The sequence below is a fragment of the Piliocolobus tephrosceles genome, chromosome 4, assembly GCF_002776525.5.
Source record: "Piliocolobus tephrosceles isolate RC106 chromosome 4, ASM277652v3, whole genome shotgun sequence".
Taxonomy (NCBI): Eukaryota; Metazoa; Chordata; class Mammalia; order Primates; family Cercopithecidae; genus Piliocolobus; species Piliocolobus tephrosceles.
Window position 1 is genome coordinate 38152211 of NC_045437.1, and position 17981 is coordinate 38170191.

The window sequence follows — 17981 nt, forward strand, 5'->3', positions numbered from 1 at the left end:
GCAAGCTGAGGCAGATGGATCACTTGAAGTCAGGAGTTCCAGACCAACCTGGGCAACAGGGCAAAATGCCGTCTCTCCTAAAAATATTAGGTTGGTGCAAAAGAAATTATAGTTTTTGCCATAAAACGAAAGGTAAAGGCCACAATTACTTTTGCACTGATCTAATACAAAAAATTAGCCTGGCATGGTACTGCACACCTATAATCCCAGCTACTCAGGAGGTTGAGGTGGGAGAATTGCTTAAGCCTGGGAAGCAGAGGTTGCAGTGAGCTAAGATCGCACCACTGCACTCCAGCCTATGCAACAGAGTTAAGACTCTCTCTCCAAAAAAAAAAAAAAAAAAGAATATAGTTCCAATCCCTGACTCCTTCCTTTTCTCCAGATGGTTTCGTCTTGGCTTCACTTTTATCACCCTGAACTCCAAGGTGCTTCACTCCGACGGCTTCACTCTAATCGCCCTTAATAGCATTATTGATACCTGGGCCCCACAAATCCCTATTTATGTATATGACCATTTGTATTTTCTATTCCTATTCTCAGGTTAATTAACATAGCTGGAGAAAATTGCTGTCAATTTTACTGACTCTGGACATTACAAACAATTGGTATGAAATCTCAGCTGTGTCCCCCTCTGCTTTTCTACAATCTCATCACTCTTTTTTGTCTAGTCAGCCTTCTCTTGCATTGTCCTTCTCCACACCTATTAAAAATGTTTACCACTTTCTTCAATCTGAGATTCCTCTCTGCTCCCTTATAATCAGATGACCTTGTTTCTTATTTCACTGATAAAACAGCAGTCATTAGGTGTGAGTTCTCTTAAGAAAATACATTTTCTTAACCCACAAACTCATCTTCAGTTATACCCGTCCTTACCTTCTCTCTACTCTCTGAACCTGTGCTATTAATTTCATCTGAATTCTCAGTAATTTTACTCCATCGATTACCCACTTTCTTCCATGTGTTGCTTTATTACTTATATTCTGCTTACTTCACTCTTTGCCCTTAAATCTCTCATTCTTTGTTTTCTTCCTCAGCCCAAGTTACTGTTTCCATAAGATACAAACACTTCACTTTACCTCTGTGAATTCTTCACACTACCACAAGATATTCCTCGTTTATCCAGCCAAGCTAAGAAAAAATTGTCTTTATTCACTGACTCTGCTTCCTCTCCTCCCACACATTTCTTTCCCAAATGCAATCTTTCCCCTATTGCCACTTCTTCCCTGAGACTATTCTTAAAAATACTAGCTACCAAATCCACTGGACCTTCTCAAATTGCATCTTACTCGATTGCTTTGTGGCCCTGGACAGTATTGGCCATTTTGCCCTCTTTGCGTTTCCTTTGTTTGTTTCCATGAGAAATAGCTCCTGGCTCACTTCTTGTCTCTCTGGCTACTACCCCACAATTTTCTCTGTGGTTTATTTTCTTTTGACTTCTCTTTTAAGTGATGATGTTCTGTTGTGTTCTGGTCTTGGTTCTCTTCTTCTTTTTTCACTTTGCAGTTTTTCCTAAATGGTTTCATGTACCTCCACAGCTTTATATATGATCTTAATGTTGGCGAATTCCATGTTGAAATCTCTAGCCCAGGCTTCCCTTCTGAGTTTCCAATTCAAATATATACATCTTGGGTGTCCTACAGCCAGTTCTATATTACCATCTCAGAAACTGAGATTTCCCCCTTTTAGCCCAGCCTAAACCTGCTCTCCCTACTAGGTGTCTTTTCTTGGTGAAAGGCACCACAATTCATATATCCATCAAGCAGCAACTCATCCTTTGTTTTTCACTCATCTTCAGTCCCATGCCGAATCAATCATCAAATTACATCAGTTCCCCATACTAATTCACTTCCTCTTCCATTTCTCCTCTCTCCCGCTAGACACAAAAATAGAATTATATTATCTCTGGAGTGGACTTTTGCAGCAGCCATCTGGTCAGTGTTCTAGTAATCAGAATTACACCTTCTCTTCCCTATCCTGATAGTCCCTTCTCCAACTTTTGCCATCTTTCTAACACAAAAATATGATTATATCACTCCCATGTCCAATAGTCAAACTCCTTAAAGAGTTAGGAAAGAATATTACTTGAACATTATTTGAGATGCTGGTTGCAAAATGTGTGTTTCACCGCATTTGAAGAATGTGGGCTGGAAGTGCCTTTTTATCACTAAAACCATAAAATGGGCTCAGTGGGTACATTTGTAACTCAGGAAGAACTGTCATGGATATCTGTCTCAGTCTCTACTTGAGATGGTAAATATAGGTAGGGACTAACTGTTAATCTAATAAATTCACTTTAAAAAATAGAAAATTAAAAATTTGACTTATATATGCTTAGCTTTCTATTTGCGTAAGTGTAAAGGCCCTGTTAATTAACTCATTAAATTTGTCATGACAAGACACTGCTTTCTTTAGGGAGCCTTTTTCATCCTTGGAACATTCAGAATTAAATACAGACATGATGGAATAAACCAAACTCATAGTAAAAACAATATGTGGAATAAGTTTTATAACCATTGGGACAATGTATGTACAGTCAATTTTTTTACGTATTTGTAATATTTAAGAGATTTGTTACATTAGAAAATATTCAGTTAGACTTGTCACATCAATTTAAAATTTGTGGTTTAGACTTTCTAAATTTTAGCTGAAACATTAAGGAGTCTAGGTATTCAGTGTCAATGGCTGCTCACATCAAAAAAGGAGAGTCAAGCGAACATTATTAGTTCCCGATGAAAGAATACACCAAAAAATAAAAGAAGTAAATTTGATCAAGTCACCTCTACCTCCTATTGTCAATGTATAGGAAATACAGAGGAGAGAGGGACATATAGCTATATTATAGAGAGCAATCAGCAAAATCTAGATGATGGGGAACTATAGTATCCACAAACAACTTGATATCCTCAACAAATAAATTGCAAAGAATTAAAAAAAGACATGAGTGAACCTATATCTTAAAAGAGAATAACAGTCCTGGTGTGGTGGCTCACACCCGTAATCCCAGCACGTTGGGAGTCTTCCGAAGTGGGTGGATCATCTGAGGTCAGGAGTTCAAGACCAGCCTAGTCAACATGGTGAAACCCTGTCTCTACTAAAAATACAAAAATTAGCCGGGTGTGGTAGTGGGCATCTGTAATCCCAGCTACTTGGGAGGCTGAGGCATGAGAACCTATTGAACCTGGGAGGTGGAGGTTGCAGTGAGCCAAGATCATGCCACTGCACTCTAGACTGGATGACAGAGCGAGATTCTGTCTCAAAAAAAAGAAAAAGGAACAAGAAAACACAAAACATATATGCCAACAAAGATGTGTATACTTTGTATTCTTATTCAAACAACTTAAAAGACATACATGTTGTAAGATATAACTGGAAATTTGAACACTGACTCGGTATTTTATATTAATGCACAGAATCTACTTTTTTAGGAACATATACTGAAATGTTTATAGAGGAAATTACATGATGTTTTGTATTAGTTTCAAAATATTATAAGAGGCAAGTGGGTGAGGGTATAGATAAGACAAGATTGGTCATGAGTTTATAGTTGTCGAAATTGGTGAAGGGAACATGGAGGCTCATTATACTATTCTTCCTGCCTTTTATATGCTTAAAATTTTTTTGCAATAAATATACTTCTTAAAAAGTATAAGAAAAATCTAATTGCAAATGCTATTGGATATTTATGGGAACTGGATATGGTTCAATTTAATAGATTTACGAGAGTCATTTAAATTCTTGAGAGGATTTTGCTTAGTGGGGTGATTAAATGTGTTCATTCAGATATTTGAAATGTTTAAAAATGAAATTAAATATGTTAATATATACATGCAATATGAAACATCGAAGGAAGTTTCATTAACCACATTTATAAGCAGAACTATTGATTTGAAAGAATTTAATTTGAGCCATGTGAGTTGTCCAATAATTAATCAAAGATCCCCCGAAAATAATTCTAATTTAAATACAAATTACTAGATGTATAAATAAAATAGCAAGTCACATAATATAAATTTAAGTACTTAAAGTAAAATAGGCCTTTGCATTACTAACTTTGATGAATTGAATATTAATTAAAAATATGAAAATACCTAAGACATTAAAATACACTGACATTGTACAGAGTAAAAAATCCATAGCTCTTTTTATGGCATACAAGGTTCTTATGATCAACTTTGCCCTGTAAAGCTTTATTTCTCCTATTTCCTTTTCTTACATTATCTTCTCACATATTAACAGTAAACTCATATGCTGTCTGAACTCTCTCTGGTTTCCTGTTCCTTCATGCTCAGCCCACGCTTCCCTTCTTTGGAATAATCCTGCCTTCTCAGCATCCCCTGCTTGCGGTCCTCTCATTCTTTTCTTTCCTTCTTTTTTTCTTTCTTTCTTTTTTTTTTTTTTAGCACAGAGTCTCACTCTGCTGCCCAGGCTGGAGTGCAGTGGTGCAAGCTCGGCTCACTGCAACCTCTGCCTCCCGGGTTCAAGTGATTCTCTTGCCTCAGCCTCCCGGGTAGCTGGGATTCTACAGACGCCTGCCACCATGCCCAGCTAATTTTTGTGTTTTTAGTAGAGACAGGGTTTCACCATGTCGGCTAGGCTGGTCTCGAACTCCTAACCTCAGGTGATCCACCCGCCTCAGCCTCCCAAAATGCTAGGATTACAGGCATGAGCCACCACACCTGGCCTCCATTCTTTAAGCCTCTCCTTAAACAGTCCTTCCTTTGTGAAGTTGTCCCTGATTTCCTTAAGCCTAATCATTGCTTTGCTTCTCTGCATCATCCATCCATCTATCCGTTATAGTGATTATTCTGTATTCCTTTGTAATTATAGGTTAATTGCTTCAGGTCTCTCTTTTCACTACCAGGGCATAAACTCCTTAAGGAAAGGGATTGTCACTTTGCTAGTTAATTTATTATTATGATTATCCTTTTAGAAAGTTATTAGAATAATTCCTGTCATGATAGGTTTTTGATTTTTTTGATGGATTAACAATATTCTTGTAATACCAAGAGACTAACTTTTATTACTAAAGCAAATTATCATTGATGAAAAGGATGTTAAATCAAAAAGACCACCAGATTTAAACAATTTACTTCCTAAAACACCTGTATGAATAACAAATACTTCTAAAAGGAAGGGTATTTGCATAGCATATTCATACATGTGTGTCTGCGCATTTATGCAAAGCATTTATTACTTGTAGACAATGTTTGCCTGCACACATTTGTTTTATTTATGGACCCAAAATATGAATCTTAGTGCCACTTTATATAGGCCTGAATTTATAATATGTATATTATTAAAATGTTCAATAAATATGAAATAGTGACTATAATAGCAATGATGGTGAAGAATAAAAGGAAAAGAGATGAGGAAGAGAAATAGATGCAGGTGCACTGAGTAAATTCAGATCAAACTGTCAGCAATTTCACCAAGTGTTCCAAGCATTGAGAAAAGCCCCATAGAGAGAGTAAGAGAAAAACAATGGAACCAGTCACAACCCAAGTCATAAGAAACTGAGCAGAGGGAGGGGGTGAAGGAGAAGAAAAGGAAGCTTCCCAGTTATGATAATAGGTCTATTCAATAAGGCCTCTCACTATGGATCTTTGTTTTTATGCGATAGCATGTAGAATTAAGCAGGAAAAGTAAAGTTAATGACTGTCATTTTTAGAATGCTTATTAGTGTTTTATTTCCTGACGTATAAAGATGTAAAACTGTTGACCTCTATATTTTTCTTTTTTTTTTTTTTTGGAGACAGGATCTCACTCTGTCCTCCAGGCTGGAGTGCAGTGGTGAGATCACGGCTCACTGCAGGCTGGATCTCTCAGGCTCAGGGATCCTCCCACCTCAGCCTCCCAAGTAGCTGAGACAACAGGCATGTGCCACCATGCCCGGCTAAACTTTTGTACATATGTGTGTGTGTGTGTGTGTGTATTTAAATTTAAAATACAATATAACTTTGGCCTCAACTACTTTATTTTCAAAGTTATTTAGGATTTCTGATTCTCACCTGTCTCAAATTTTTTATGCTCTTAAGACATCCTGACTTGAATGACATGATTGCAAGTTACTTCTGGGAACAGCTTTAGGGGTAGGCAGAACAGGCTGCAGATGACAAAGTTCACCCTGTCTTCTAAAATTCATTCCTTGATCCCAATTACAGACTAGGGAGAGCTGTAAACCTTAGGGGAACCATTGCTCCCCGTTGCTCAAATGCTCAGCTCCTGCAATTCTCCCCTCTCTCCACTCTTATCATTATATGTATATTTATATATATAATATATAAATATACATATATAATGTATATATAATATATATATTAATATATAAATATACAAATATAGAAGTATATTGGTAGACACAGGATTTTACCATATTGCTCAAACTGGTCTTGAATTCCTGGATTCATGTGATTGGCTTACCTTTGCATCCCAAAGTGCTGGGATTACCGGCGTGAGCCACCATGCCCAGCTGGCCTTTATACTTTATTGGCTATTCATGCATTTAGCTTTTAATTATCAGAATTTTTTTTTAAGAAGGAGGAAGAAATCTACATGACACATTAAACTTTGTTCTATACCTGCCTTACTGGGAGTAAAATCTTGCAACCCTTTCTCTGGAACATGTCTTCTTATATTTAATCCATGAGGAATTTGAAAACTGACTTGCTTAAGCCAACACTTTCCAACTGGTGTGACAGAAGACTATCTGGCAGCGGGCTACTGATATGGAAAGTCTCAAGTTTCAGAACATTTTAGGCATCTCTAATCAATAAAAAGGTTATAATGGTAAATTCTTACTTTTCCTCCAATTTTACAGACAAAAAATAAAACATGCACACAAACAGAAACCAAAAAACCCTTTAAACTAACTATGAATGACTTCAGGGTAAGAACTTTTAAAGTTTTCCTTTGCTAACCTTAGTCACTTCCCATTATTTATTATTTTTTATTACTTCACTTTTCCTGTCTCATTACTATTAATAACCATGTAATTTGTTTGATATGCCAAAACACTCAACCATTGATTCTGTTTTAATATGAAAAATTATGATGTTAAAATTATAATTTAAAAAGGTACCAAGAAATATATTACACTAAAAGATGTTGATTTGAACATTAAAAATAATAAACATGCTCTTTTGACCCATTTCATTTTCTCTTCAAATGCCTGAGTAAAAATAGCAGAAAATGTAACACACTGGTTTCTGACCACTAGGTGGGGAAACAACACAATTTAAAATACAATATAACTTTGGCCTCAACTACTTTATTTTTTAGTTATTTAGGATTTCTGATTCTCACCTGTCTGGACTCTTTTACACTCTTAAGACATCCTGACCTGAATGATATGATTGCAAGTTACTTCTGGGAACAGCTTAAGGAGTAGGCAGAACATGCTGCAGATGACAAAGTCCACGCTGTCTTCTGAAATTCCTTCCTTGATCCCAATTAGAGATTCCACTCCACGCCCTAGGGAGAACTGTAAACCTTAGGGAAGCCATTGCTCCCCGCTGCTCTAACGCTCGGTTCCTGCAATTGTCCCCTCTCTCCACCCTTACCATTTTTCCCTCTTGACTGAATCTTTCCCATCAGCCTACAAATGTGCTGTTATTACCATCTTTAAGAAGGCTCTTGATCTCATTTCTCCCATCAGTTACTGTCCCATTTCTTTGGTTTCCCTTTCTTTGTAAAGGAGTTGTATATATTTTCTCTGTCCAATTCCTCTCCTTTCATACTATTTTAAAGCCATTTCAATCAGCCTTGTATCCCCACCACTCCTGACAACTTCCCCTGCACTGACCTCCACAGTCCTCACTTTTTGGCCTCCACCAGCACCTGACACAGTTGCTCACTGACTCCTCCTTGGATGCTTCCTTTCCTGGGCTTCCAGGACCCCTGCTTTATTGGTTGTTCCTTTTATTCTCCTTTGCCCCTTCTCCTCCTACCAGGCCTCAGAGAGTTACAGTGCCCCAGAGCTCAGTTCTTTTCTTCCCTGTTTTCACTCCCTTCCTTGGTCATCTTAACTAGCCTCACGACTTTCAATGTGGAATATATTCCTATTTCTCCCCTATGTTAAACCCAGAACTCTCTCCCAAACTCTCCACTTCTTACCCAAGTGAATGCTTAAAAGGTACCTCAAACTTAACATAGCCATGACCTCCAGATCTTCCTCACCTTTGTTAAACAAAAATTTGCCCACTTTTGTTAAACAAAATCTAGGAGGCCATTTTTTTGGACTAAATTCCTGCACTGCACCCCAGAAGACCGACTAAAAATCAAAATGGAATCACCCATGCTCACCAAACGGAAACTGAGTTGTTATCTGGCCTTTTGGGAAATCAGGAGAGAGAGAGAGAACGGTCTAGTTGCCCAAAGAGGCCAATTTTCACCTTCTATCATAATAATGAAGCTCTGTTTTAATCTTTACAACAAAGAGAGACCTGAAGTAACCTGATGTTAACCAATCCATTATCTTTCTATTGTTCTATTTCCCTGTACCTGCCTTACAAGGAAAGTAACTTTAAAATGACCAATCCACTTTTTGTTCTTTGTGTCTGCTTTCTTCAGTTCTTTTTGTGTATAAAGCCAACCTCCTCTGCTTCACTCATTGGAACACTTACTTTATTTTATGGAACAAAGTGTTGCTCGATTTTAGACGTGCAAATAAAAATTCTTGAGATCTTTAGATTTGCCATAATTTTAACATCTTCATCCTTTGACATCCTCAGCCTCCTCACGGTGGTACTTGGGCTGACAGACGCATGATCCTTATAGTTGCCTGGGCCAAAAACACTGGAACCACCCATTCTAGATTCCCCTTTTTCCTTCATACCCTAAATCCAAATTCTTTTGTCTCTCCCTTCAAAATACACCCAACATATGGAGACTTCTCACCACCTCCACTGTTCTCAACATGGTCAGTGCTACTGCATATCTTGCCTGCATTTCTGTAATATCTGACTAACTGGTTTCCCTGCTTTGACAATTGTCTACCTACTGTCTCTTCTCAGCATATCCATTAAGGTGATTTTTATAAAGCACAAGTCAGAAAACATCACTGCTTTGCTCTAGCTCTTTAATTGGTTCCCATTTCACTTAAGGTAAAGGTTGCAGTCTCTGTCACGGCTTACAAGGCCCTACATGAGCCGACTCTTTCCCTACTGTTCCTTTTCTTGCTCTCTCTACCTGCTCCCTTTGCTTAGAACAGTCTTCCTTCATGTCTAACTCCCTTACTTCCTTTGAATCTTTGCTCAAGTATCAGTTTCTATTAGGTTGGTGCAAAAGTATACATATATAGGAAGCTACCCTCGACTCTCTCAAGCAGCAACATGCTGTCCCCAACGCCACCCTCACACTCCACCTCCACCACTTACCTCTGCTCTGTTTTCCCTTAGGAAATATGTTAGGAAGTATCAAGTGCTAATACCATATATTTACCTGTTTATTACTTATTTATCTTTGAGACAGGGTCTTGCTCCGTCACCCAGGCTGGAGTGCAGCGGCATAATTAGGCTCACTGCAGCCTCGCCTTCCTGGGCTGAAGCAATTCTCCTGCCTCAGCCTCCTGAGTATCTGGGTCTACAGGCATGCACCATCATGCCAAGCTAATTTTTAAATGCATAGTAGAGACAGGGTCTCACTATTTTGCCCACGCTGGTCTCAAACTCCTGAACTCAAGCGATCCTCCCACCTCTGTCTTTCAAAGTGTTGGGATTACAGGCGTGAGCCACTGTGCCCAGCCCTGTTTATTATTTTCATTTCTTTAGTCCCTACTTTGCAGGGGTCTTTGTTTGTTTACTAATATTTCCTGAACTCCTATTACAAAGGCACAATGTAGTGGCTCAAAAAATACTTGTTGCATGACTGTAAAGGAAATGTATTAGATCTTGACCTGAGAGTGGTCTTTGATTAGAAAAAGGAGGAATGCTTGCAGGTTGGCAGAAGGAATGTTTGGGAAATACCCCTGTATGTGTTTTGAGGACTGGTGCTGTGAGAAGCACAGAAACACCTGTATCTTTCACAATTCTTCTTACAGACTACCCTGTACATTGCCCCTTCATGTGAAATATAAAGTTTTGAGCCTGAACATCAAGGCCCATTTTGATTTCATTTCCTCTATGCATTTCTAGCTTCCCCTTCTTGGGGAAAATTTTCTAACCCAGAGATTGCTGCACTGTGGAATTTACTTGAGCTTTCTGATGGGAGCTTGAAAGTCTTTCACTATACACATTTTCCCTTTTGAAAAAACAAAGTAGCTAGATATCATGGAGGATTAGAGGCTTTAAACTGACATCCATAAATTCAAATGCCTGGAAGGGTGTGCGGTTAATATAAATGCACAACGCAGGTCATATATAAGATAATAGCCATGCAGCTGCTCTAGTACCTTCTACTTACTATCCTTAAACCCCCAAGAAAGCATATTAAGGTTAAAAAATGATGGCATTTTTGCATGACAAATATGTTTTCTATCCTTTCCCTAAATTGTAGTCATCAAGCATTTCAGGGAATCTGTCAATCCAATATTGTTATTAACAGTTTCCATTACGTGGATTATGGATATTAAGTACTTTTGTTGTAAGGAACATCAATCCAGTAGGGGAATTTAAGTGAAGGTAAACCAAATTGTACAAATATGTTGAGATATAACTTATTTGTGATAAAGGAGAATCATGTTAAGCAATTTTCTACGAGAAGAAAGGGAATATCTAGTCCATTTTGTCTTAAGGATTTATGCTTGCTGTTGTCTGAGCATTCTTCTTAAAATGACATTCCATTTTATTCCAACCTGCCACTTGCTTTCCCCTTTACCAACTATTCTATTAAATCCTGGGTAAAGAGCCCATGCATAGCAACCTCTACAGTGCTGACATTTCTGAAAAATACCATCTAAGAAAATTCAAGCAAGAGCAGGCTTGAATAAAAGTTTCCTAGATTCTAACACCCACCCAAAAATTCTGATGGGTGAGAGAAAATCTGTATTATTTTTTAATTAAAGGAGGCTATTTAGCATAGTAGTTTAAAGCACACTTACTTTGGATTCAGACTAACATTGGTTGAAATTTTTATTCTACACTATTTTGTGATCTTGGAGAAGTTACCTGGCTTCTTTGCAGAGCTAAAGTTCCGTTTCCTTATCTGTGAAATAATGATGATACTATCTAATCAATAAGGTTATAGAGATTATATATGTAAAATTCCTAGCACATCATAAACAGTCAGTAAAAATATGGTGATGGACTGGTGGTGATCGTGATAGTGGAGGAGTTGGTGGTTCTCAAGAAAGCTTCAGAACTTTTTAAAAAACAGTGGAAATTTTCTTCAAATAAACTCTTACGGGGAAACCCAGCATAAAACAGATAAATAAAAATGACTCAGAACTGAGCAATTCTAGGGGTATTTGCACTGTCAGCTTGGCCAGCTCTTCTCCCTGCCAGCTGCCCACTTTTGTAGGCCCAGAAGTTTCCCATGGAACTCTCAGCATTCAACCAAGCATTGAAAATCTGTGGCAAGAGACAGGGAAAGAAATGGCAAGATAATCTTTTGCTTACTTTAGGTCAAACGGAGGTTTGATGTTTCTGGGAGGCAGGCTTGGGACTGGTGGTTGTGATGGGTGAGATGCTGGCAATGGTGGCTGGCTGGCCGGATGGGATGGTGGAGGTAGTGGCGGAGAAGTTGTTGAGTAAGACGTCTGGCCTTTGCTAGTACCTAAGAAGCAAAGCAAACAATACCATGAATTAAGACAAATCTTCAAAAAGAAGATTGTTAATTACAACCATAATTGGCTGCAGATGAAATAATTTGGCAAAAATTAACAACTGGCTATATGGAATTTTCAAAAAAGAGTATTTTATTATTATTATTACTATGTTGTGTGCTATATATCTTTTGTGAGACAGGATTTCACTTTGCTACCCAGGCTGGGGTGCAGTGGCTCCATCATGGTTCACCGTAAGCTCAAACTCATGGGCTTTCGGGATCTTCCTGCCTCAGCCTCCTGAGTAGCTGGGACTACATGCGTGTACCACAATGCCCATCTAAGTTTTTAAAAAAATGTTAAACTTTTTGTAGAGATGAGGTCTTGATATGTTGCCCAGGCTGGTTTTGAACTCCTGGGCACAAGCAGTACCCCTGCCATGACCTCCCCAAATGTTGGGATTACAGGTGTGAGCCACTGTGCCTGGTCTTATTCATCCTTTACATCAATAAAATATATTACATGTATGTATATATGCATAACACACATACACACAGAGTTTTTCCTGGTTGTTAAACATTTATCAGCATACCGTTGCTGATACCTAAAAAATTCCTAGGTTCTATCTGCTAAATAGTGACTAGAATCAGTTGTTTCTATATCTTTCCTCTTTGCTTTGATCCTCTTCCTCTCACTCATTCCTCCATTGACTTTCTGATTTCATATATAGGACTTTGGAATTACGCAGGTTGCCTTGTTTTCCTAAATGTGGAATTTAAATTTCTTTCTAATTTTGGGGTGATTTTCTGAGAGGAAAAGAGGATAATATCTTAACAAACATTTTGTTTTAATTTTACCTGCCTTTGAGCACAAATAAGGTCTTTTTTCATGTTTATAACCATTTTCCTTTTTTTTTTTTTTTTTCCTTTTAAGAGGGAGTCTAGCTTTTTCACCCAGGCTGGAGTGCAGTGGCGCGATCTCAGCTCACTGCAACCTCTGCCTCCCAGGTTCAAGCGATTCTCCTGCCTCAGCCTCCTGAGTAGCTGGGATTACAGTCATCTACCACTATGCCCAGCTAATGTTTGTATTTTTATTGGAGACGAGGTTTCTCTTTGTGTTCTTAGTAGAGACAGGATTTCACCATGCCCACCATCGTGCCCAGCTAATTTTTGTATTTTTAGTAGAGAAAGGGTTTCACTGTGTTGACCAGGCTTGTCTTGAACTCTTGACCTTGTAATCCACCTGCCTTGTACTCCCAAAGTGCTGGGATTACAAGTGTGAGCCACCGCGCCCAGCCTCCTTTTAACTGTATTATTTATTCAAATACTTTGCCTATTTCAAAATTAGTATATTCCTTTTGTTGGTTTCTAAAATATTTTTATTAAGGATATTAGTCTTTTTGTTTCTTAACTGGACCTTAATGTAATTAGGCTGCTTTGGATCCTGCTTTTGCCTGTCCATACATTAAAAAATATAACACAATGAATAAAACCTCTTTACAAACTTCAAAAAAACATACAGCACTTCACTGTAAATTTCTTTACAAGGGTAATGCTAAGGTTTTACACAGTATATGACACAAACACATTCCTAATTTCTTTTAGATATTTCTCCCTCTTGCCAAAGCTCTTCACTTAGGATAATTGCTGACCATATTGCCCTCTCTCTTCATTCTCTGATCTCACCCTGGTGTTTCCCTTCTTCCTGGAGTCTTAAAAACTGCTCAGGCCCTGCACTGCAGACTCCAGACCCTCCAGGCCAGGAACAGTTCCCACAAGAATAGTTCTGCTTTTGCAGCTAGTTTTTGGGGATGGAGGTAGACAGAATTAGTTTCCCTGTAAATCTCATGAATAAAAAACTCCAACTCAAGATATTTACGTTAGAAATGTTGAATCCAGTTCATTTTTGTCCTAACTAAAATAAAAATTTTGGGATATATCAGACTTTTCCTCTAATCTATTCAATCAATCCTTTCGTGTATAATTCCTGTCACCACATTATCTTTAGGAAGGCCTTCCCTAATTTGAGAACTGATAATAATAAACAGTATATTTTCTCCTACTTCGCTGTGGCTCCATTTTTTTTTTTTTTTTTTTTTTTTACATTTAACTCTTTAAAACTATTAGTAATTTATTTTGGAGTTTGGTGTGAGATAGAGATTTAATTTTATGGTTGTTGTTGCTCCTAAATCATTTAGCAAATGTTCTGCACCATTTGTCTGATTAGCTATTACTTACTAATTTGACATGCCTCTTTCATCACAGAATAAACATTAAAAATTCTAGTGAATGTGACAGATGAAAATGGCATCCAGTTATTTTAATTCATAAATAATATGCTTCAGTAGATTCACAAATGATTTAAAAGCTGTACCCAAAGAGAATACACCTCTGTGAGTAGATATTAATAAGCCGTCCAAATAGGGAGAAAAATATGTATTGGCCATCTGTGACTTATCCTTTCATGGAAAAGATTTCGACAAGCAGGAGGCATTACCCTGGGACAGTAACTTAAGGCCAACACGTGAGAAGATACAGAATTGGTTTAGGGAATGGTGAGACCTTTGAATTAGAAACACTGAAAACTGACTTCCCCAAACCCAGGCTTTCTGACTTTACACAGGCTTATGAGACTCTGATGAGGCAACTGGGGGCCCTCTGTGGTTCTACTTACTGGACATCTATTCTCCTTTCTGCGGTTATAATAACTTGAGCAACCCAGGAAGGGGTGTGCTTGCTCTTCTACCGGACTTGGAACCAGAAGGGGGTCCTCCCTGAGTTGCCGGCAGTGGTCTCACCACCAGCAGAGTAGGGCTCACCTGAGAATGCAGCAAAACCAGTGGGAAGCAGGGCGAGAGATGGAAAAGGAGTGGTTAGATTTTAAAGAAAAAGTAGTTTTGGAAAATTGTCAAAGATAATTTGAAAGATGTAATGAGGCACTAAACTAATTGTTTGAGCATGCTCTTCCTCATCAAGCTTGGGAGAACATATGCTAAAGTCTTCCTATGTTACACTAGTATGTGGCAGGGAAACACTTTGCTTTGCAAAACGTGTGGTCACTTTCAAATACTGCTAGGAATACATTTGCATGTATACAAAATAATTCTAAGGAAAAGCATCTTAGTTTTTCTGGAGGAAAAAACCAGTTAGACTTACTTTAATGTCTAATGATTGACATTAGAATCTAATGATTGACTCTAAAATCTCAATCTGGACTTTATAAAGTGTACTAAAATATAATTAGAACTATTAACATTCTCAAAAGTAAAAATATGTTTTTATTCTGATGGAAAGAAAGGGGATGAATATTGAACTGCAGTAAAATGAGTAAAGGAATAGAAACAATAAAGATAAAAATATCTGGGAGTAATGATATTAAATAATATGAATTAATCACACAATTTTTGGCAAGTACCATACTAGTCATTCTACATATGTAAGCTTATTTATTCTGTATAACAGCCCTATGGGGGTATATGTTATTATCTAGTTTCCATTTGATAGTTAAGAAAACTACCCAAGTTCAGAGAATTAGTAAGCAGTAGTGGTGGGGTTCAAACTTGGCCAGAATTTGAAATCTAGTCAATTTTTTATGATGTCTATGCACTTTCTGCTATGCTCTACTGCTTCTCAAGGTAATTAAATGAAAATTATTGGTAAGTTAAAATAGACACATTAGCAAACTGTCCTACAATCTGGGTGTAAGTTGAGCTTTTTGATTTGTATTTTTCCTCTTAGTGTGATTTTATGAGTGTTTTCAGTTTAATGCAGGAAAGACCTGGCTCTAGAGACTGTAAGGCTCACATATTGGGGTGTTCTGGATGCTAAATTCAGATGCCTTAGAATTTGATTTTGGAAATGAGACAGCAGAGATGTAAACATTCAAGCTAGTAAGAAATAGGTTCTTAAAGATGAATGACTGATACTAGCTGGCTGGAAAAAAAAACCCTCAAGAACTGAAATCGGGGAAGTTTGAAATAGCATAAAAGGACTTAGAAGACATGAAATAAGGGGAAAGAACAACAGGTTTAGACCTCAGCTGGCATTACGAATTAGGGATGTGCAATTTGAGAGCTAACACCTAAAACTCTGATCTACTTATGGATCTCATCTCCCAAAGCTCAGGGGGGATTGCCTGGATACCTGTGATTTGAAAGTACTGGAACTGAAAAGACCATGTGGAATGTTATCCTCAAAGAATGACAGGATTGTGCAGGGATATGGATCCCTGTAGCAGTGGGCAGAGCTGGTCTTCTGGACAGTGCAGGATGGTTCAGCAGCAATGAGCTAATCAGATGAATTTGCAATCTATTACCCACTGTTGTCCTGAGACAGACAGAGGAACTGTGCTCTGAGTACTCTAACAGGAGATCAAGGCTTCAAGAAGGACATAATAGGCATCTTGCTAATTATGCACTCAAGTGGGAGCTTGAGTGACTAATGACAAAATTAAGGAAAACTGACTATATTTTTATTAGGGAACAGTTTATACTGGTTACAGAAAAATGGGGAGAGTTGCGAATAACGGGGAGTGAAATTGCAATATCTTCTAGAACACAAAAACAATTCTTAAAAATCTGGGAAGTTAATAACCTCTGATTTAAACTTTTCATCTTTTTTAATTTTGGAAGTTTGGAAGAGATCTTGCACAAGTTATGTTCCTCTGCTCAGGCATGCTGGAATGGGTGGAGCACCGGGGCCATTTTACCACAAGGAAGTGACCAGGAGAGACCTCCATAAGTCGGTGAGTGCTCAGTGGTTATCTGGCCCTGCCTTGAAGAATGGCTCCAGGTTCACTGAAATACAGGCTACCCAAAATGGTGAGATTTTGTCAGAAACTAAAACTCTATAAACTATTCCTCCTTGCACATACTAACGGGCATTTTAGTGGATTTGAGGGCAGTGGAAGAAGGAGTCGGGAGAGAAGAGGTAGAAATGAATAGAGAGGACCCAACCAGGGTGGTGGTATACTCATGCGAAATGGAAATTGTATTACTTCACAAACTTTGCATTTTATGTATTTCTGCTGGTCAAAAATGCTGGTTCTAGATATTTTTACAACATTCTGGTAACAAAAATCTATGAAGACTTAGGATATCTACCTTGTAGATTCTGATGTTTGTGACTTTTGACTAAGAAGGTACTTAAAGTCTTCATGTCCCGAGGGGTCATAAGGAACATGTGGTGATGTGGTTCTCAACTTCCTTTTTAAATCCATGGATTCCTTTACAACACCAAAGACACTACACTGTATTGCTGCTCCCAATTGCCACAAAACCTTGACCCTAGACTTGGCATTTCTAATTCTGGCTTTCTTGGGATATCTTAAAATTGGACCAGGCATTAGAAAACTTTGATTTTATCTCCAGCTCTATCACCAAAGAGCTATTTTTCTTTGGCGAATCACTTAATCTCCGTGTGATTTAGTTTCTCCATCTGTCAAATGGAAGTGATCGAGCACTAACTACCTCAAAGGGGTTTAAGGATGAAATGAGCTAATACGTGTGAAAGCATCTTAAAAAGTTTGAAGCACTGCATAAACATAAAAGATGATCACACAAGGCTGAGGGGTGCCACAAATAAAATCATTTCTAAGTTACTTTAACTTAAGACATTTGGAAATTATTTAATTTCATCATCTATTTATTTGAGAATGATTAAGCCTCTGTCTCAGATTTTAGCCATGGAGCTGGCAACTCTTCATATAGACTTTTATTTTCTCTGGGCCTGTGTAGGTACATAGCATTGCCCATTCAAACAAGAAGAAAAGCTCTAGCAACCACATGGCGCTGCCAGAGTGTATTGGTGACCTCTGTGCCAAGTAGTTTGTAAAACTATTTGGGTGGACACTTAGTGGAATCTCTTATGGTTGCATGGCCACGTATAGTCATTCACACCTAAACTAAACACAGTCTTACTGAGATCTTACCACATTTACCATAAAAGTTGTTTGTAATCCCCTTCATCCCCAGACCCTACCCTTACCTTCCTCATGTACTACAGATGACCTTACCTTTTATTTTACTAAGAACATGGAGAATGCCCCATCTGACTATCCCCACTTGTCCTGCATTCTAACTGAAAATCTCCTGATATCTTGCTCTCCCATTTTTCCTTTGCTCCAGATTCTCTGGAAAGATGGCATTCCTCCTTGCACATACTAACGGGCATTTTAGTTCCCATCAGTGCCTGCTTCCTTGTACAACCCACTCCCTTTATTATTAACTCCTTCATTGCATCAAGCAAGAAACATTTACTAAGCACTTACCATGTGCTCTGAACTG

General features: G+C 38.1%; 1 protein-coding gene across 4 annotated transcripts in view; it reads right to left on the reverse strand.

Moving 5' to 3' along the window:
* Positions 1-17981, reverse strand: part of FYB1 (FYN binding protein 1) — a 170300-nt gene that overhangs the window by 37380 nt on the left and 114939 nt on the right. For all 4 annotated transcript variants that reach the window (XM_023216469.2, XM_023216471.2, XM_023216473.3 and 1 more), the window contains exon 3: positions 11553-11709. In XM_023216469.2, the coding sequence (XP_023072237.2) occupies positions 11553-11709 (157 nt within the window). The remainder of the gene's footprint in view (positions 1-11552; positions 11710-17981) is intronic.